This window comes from Musa acuminata, chromosome BXJ1-3, assembly GCF_036884655.1.
Source record: "Musa acuminata AAA Group cultivar baxijiao chromosome BXJ1-3, Cavendish_Baxijiao_AAA, whole genome shotgun sequence".
In the NCBI taxonomy this organism is placed as follows: domain Eukaryota; kingdom Viridiplantae; phylum Streptophyta; class Magnoliopsida; order Zingiberales; family Musaceae; genus Musa; species Musa acuminata.
In genome coordinates this window covers 19491981-19496571 of record NC_088329.1, presented here as the reverse complement: position 1 = coordinate 19496571, position 4591 = coordinate 19491981, and the positions used below count along the sequence as shown (strand labels likewise).

The 4591-nt window shown below is 44.1% G+C and overlaps 1 protein-coding gene across 1 annotated transcript; it reads left to right on the top strand.

Annotated features, from left to right (window-relative positions):
* Nucleotides 1-360: 360 nt before the first annotated feature.
* Nucleotides 361-4316, top strand: LOC135637165 (vicilin-like seed storage protein At2g18540). Its single transcript, XM_065149663.1, has 2 exons — nucleotides 361-2099; nucleotides 4073-4316. Exon 1 carries the CDS (start codon nucleotides 456-458, stop codon nucleotides 1644-1646), a length of 1191 nt encoding a protein of 396 aa, XP_065005735.1. The 5' UTR covers nucleotides 361-455; the 3' UTR covers nucleotides 1647-2099; nucleotides 4073-4316.
* The last annotated feature ends 275 nt before the right edge of the window (nucleotides 4317-4591 follow it).

The window sequence follows — 4591 nt, the reverse complement described above, 5'->3', positions numbered from 1 at the left end:
GCCACCGCCCAGCCAAGCGGTGCCACCGCCCAGCGTTCGGGTGCTGGGTGGTGCAACCGCCCAGCCCAGGAGGTGTCACCGCCTAGCTCTCCGATTTCACTGGTTTGGCTTAATTTTAGCCCAAACCATATCTGACTTTGGGCCCAGTTGGTGTAATATCCCCCACTTTTAAAAATGTATTAATAAGGATTTATATGTAAATTGGGGGACCTATATGTAAATATAGAAATTTCAAGGACTAAACTGCTAAGTTGCAAAAAGAAAAAAAAAAAACAAAGAAAAGGAAAAACCGAAAATTCGGTATTATCCCACCGCCTCCCATGCACTCTGTTTCTTTCCAGAAACAGAGAGAGCGGTGGGGCGTGAGGAGAAGGGGAGTGGTTGAAGAAAAGAAGAAGAAGAGGGAAAAGAAGAGAGGAGGAAGAAGAGAGGAAGAAGAGGGAGAAGTGAAGAAGATGAAGAAGAAGAAGAAGAGGAGGTGGCTGCAACGAGGGCTGCAGCGAGAAGCTGTGGGGCGTGGGGAGAAGAAGAGAGGAAGAAGATGGAGAAGAGAAGAAGAAGAAGAAGAAGCAGAAGAAGAAGAAGAAGAAGAAGAAGAGAGGAGGATAGCTGCGGCAAGGCTGCAGCGAGGAGGTGTGTGGCTTTGGGGAGGAAAAGGGAAGAGGAGAAGAAGAGAAGGAGAAGAAGAGGGAAAAGAGAGGCAGCTGCAGCAGCCAGGGCTGCAGCACCTCTGTTTCCCGCAGGTGGAAACAGAGGAGAGGATGTGTGGGGCGTTGAGGATGAAAAGGGAAGAAGAAGAAGAAGAAGAAGAAGAAGAAGAAGAAGAAGAAGAAGAAGATAGCTGCGGCAAGGCTGCAGCGAGGAGATGTGTGGCCTTGGGGAGGAAAAGGGAAGAGGGGAAGAGGAGAAGAAGAAGACGAGGAAGAGACAGAGGTGTGATACCTCTGTTTCCTGCAAAGGAAACAAAGGAGAGGGTGTGTGTGACGCCGGGGAAGAAGGGGCTACAGCTGCGGCAATGGCAGCTGCAGCTGGAAGAGAAGAAGAAGAGGAAGATGAGCAGGGGAGGAGGAAGAGGTTGCGGCCGTGGCTGCGGCCGCGACTGCAGCAGTTGCAGCGGGGAGAGAAGAAGAAGAAAGGAAGGAGAAGGAAGAGGAGAAGGGAACGAAGTAGCTGCGGCTGCGGTTGTGGCAGCTGCAGCTATGGCAGGGAAAGAGGAAGAGAAAAAGGAAAGGAAGAAGAAGAGAAAGGGAAGGAGAGGAAGAAGAGAGGAAGAGGAGAAGGGGCTGCGGCTGCGGCGATGGCAGCTGCAGCTGTGGCAGGGAAAGAGAAAAAGGAAAGGAAGAATAAGAGAAAGGGAAGGAGAGGAAGAAGAGAGGAAGAGGAGAAGGGGCTGCGGCTGCGGCGATGGCAGCTGCAGTTGTGGCAGGGAAAGAGAAAAAGGAAAGGAAGAAGAAGAGAAAGGGAAGGAGAGGAAGAAGAGAGGAAGAGGAGAAGGGGCTGCGGCTGCGGTGATGGCAGCTGCAGCTGTGGCTGGGAAAGAAGAGAAGGAAAGGAAGAAGAAGAGAAAGGGAAGGAGAGGAAGAAGAGAGGAAGAGGAGACGGGGTGGCAGCTGCGGCAGTGGCAGCTGCAGTTGGAAGAGAAGTAGGAGAGGAAATAGAGTAGCAGAGGAAGAAGAGGCTGCGGTTGTGGTGGCTGCGGCCATGGCTGCGACTGCGACTGCGGCAATTGCAGTTGGGAAAGAAATGAAAGGAAAGGGGGAAAAAGGGGCTGCGGACGGGATTGCGGTCGCAGCGGCAGCGACTGCGTATGCAGCAATTATGTCTGCGAGAGAAGGGAGGAAGGAAGGTAGTGCGGTGGAAGGGGCTGCGATTGTGGCAGCGGCAGCGGCGGCAGCTGTGGCAGCTGCGTTTGGGAAAGAAAAAGAAGGAATGAGAGTAAGAGAGAGCAGGTGACTGTGCCTCGATGTTCGACACGTGATGTAGTTACGAAGAAAGGAAGAAAACGGGAGCACAAAACGAAATAGAGAGAGGACACGGAGGAAAAGTAGAAAGATTGGACTGGCACCTTCCTTGGATATTCAGATCAAAATATTTGAAAGGCAAGTTCCCTGATCGTTTCTCCTATAATTGCTCTGATATGTCTTATTGCAAGTTCCCTTATCGTTTCTCCTATAATTGCTCTGATATGTCTTATTGCAAGTTCCCTGATCGTTTCTCCTATAATTGCTCTAATCTTTCCTATTGCAAGTATCTTGATCGTTCCTCACTACCATTTTATCTCTACATTTGCTTTGACTATGAGGAACTCTGAATTATTCTAGCCTTGCATTTGTTATTTCTCCTGTTTAAACGTAACGATTCGAATATGTGTAACTTTTGAGATTCTGACCTTTTGATACCGAGCTGCCTATAAGTCTTTGTTGGAAACTTTGATTTGTTCAAAACTGATTTCATTGGAAACTAGACTCGTAGACCTTTCTTTGATATATGGATTGAAAGATTTGGAATCCAAACACCTGCCCAGTTATCTGTTGAATCTGACATTATGAATTCTGCCAACAGAGATTTTGTTCTACGACACTTGCTTACCAAATTATTTGTAACTCTCTCTGTTGGACAGTTCAATTCCTATGAAGCCTGTCTTATCTGAAAGTATTATCCAATGATTATTTCTGAGTAAATTGGAGCACGATTGATAGTTTGAATCATTTGTTCAATGTGCCTCTTGTATTCTGCCAGAAATCGAGCTTTGGTCGATTTCTCATATTCTGGTTTCATTCCTTTGGAAGTTGATATCCTTTAGCTTTCTTATTCAATTGAGCTTTATATTACTGCTTTGAGTTCTTGTATACTCTTGTCCTTAAAATTATTGCATTCTTGAAAACCATTGTGGAACGTTTATGCTATATCGTATTGACCCATATAGGCACATGTATATTCCATTGTTCCGCATTTGCTCCCGATATGTGCCTATTCCAGTTCATTCATTTTGACATTGAATTTATCTAACCTTCTTATTTGAATTGAGCTATATATGATTGTTTGGAATCCTTGAATGCTCTTGCTTTCATTTCGTTTCCAAATCTGAATACATTTGTGAGAGATTTGTTCCTTGCATCATATTTGACTCGTAAAGGCACATGTACGTTTGTTGTTCCGCGTGTGCTTCCGATATATGCTATTTATTGTTCGTACTGCCCTTTTGTACTCTGGTGTTTGTGGGATTGTCTGGACCTTTGCCAGAAATGGTAAAGGGTATGCGCTGATTTGCCCGCTTTGTGGGGTCCCGCTTTGTGGGATATTCTGGTATGCGCTTATTTGCCCGCTTTGTGGGGTCCCGCTTTGTGGGATATTGCTTAGAGCCTGCGATGCTCTGCCGGCCCCTTTGACTTCACCTAGACATGGGTGGATGGAGCTCCCAGACGTGGGAGACTTTTGTCAGGTGGTCATTCAGAAATGGATGAATCACATTCTGACTAAGATCCCACTACACCTTCTGTATGTTTGATATGATATCCAGAGCTTTGGTTATGTGTTTCTGTACATGCTTTGGATAAGATTGATATGTTTGCAACGTCAAAGACGACGTTTGAGCTTCTGTACGATATTTGTTTTCGATATGCTTTGAAATGCTTCATTCACTGATGATATGCTTCGAAATGTTCCATATGCCGTTGATATGCTCCGGAACATTTCATATGCCATTGATATGCTCCAATTACTCTGTACTCCATTTGCTATGAACTGATATGTTCTGAAATGTCCTATCTGCCATTGATATGCTCCAATTACTCTGTGCTCCATTTGCTATGAACTGATATGTTCTGAAATGTCCTATCTGCCATTGATATGCTTCAATTACTCTATGCTCCATTCGTTATGGATCAAATATGTTATGAATGACATGATACGTATGATTTGGTATCTATTGAGATGGTATCCTTGAGAATTCTTGTATTCTGCCTTACATTGTGATACCTTACTCGTTTGAATCCGTTCCTTTTGTTCTGAATATGCTTTGTCACTTGCTGAGCCGTTTTTGGCTCACTCCGTTGTTATATAAATCTTTCAGGTCAGCTTGTTACTCTTCGAGATGTTTGATTTGGGCTGAGGCAGTGGATAGCTATTCAGAATGATGGGCAAGTCTGGTTGGTTATTACGATATTGTTGTATAAGTATGTCTTGTATATAATGAAATGTTGTCGATGAACCGAAATAGATATACTGTGTCCAAGTGTTAGGAGATCTCTCTTATTTGGAATTTCAGAATGTTAAGTCTAATTTATGGTGATATGAACTTGTGGTGATTAGTTGGAGTTCTGATTGTATAAATTATTTAGCTTGTGGATTTATAAATATTGTTCATGTTTGTCAAGTTGGCTTGGGTTGCCATAAATGTGAATTATTGAGTGATGTGATATATGATTATAAACTGCACAGGTTTTATGGGTGTGAATATGAATAGAATGTTTTTCAGTGTCCTCAAACGTTAGTTTGGATCCTGGATTGGTCTGTGATGAAAAATTTTAAAAATCATGGATATTTTGAGGGGCGTGACAGTTTGCCCCTAACCAGGATATAGGATTATCTC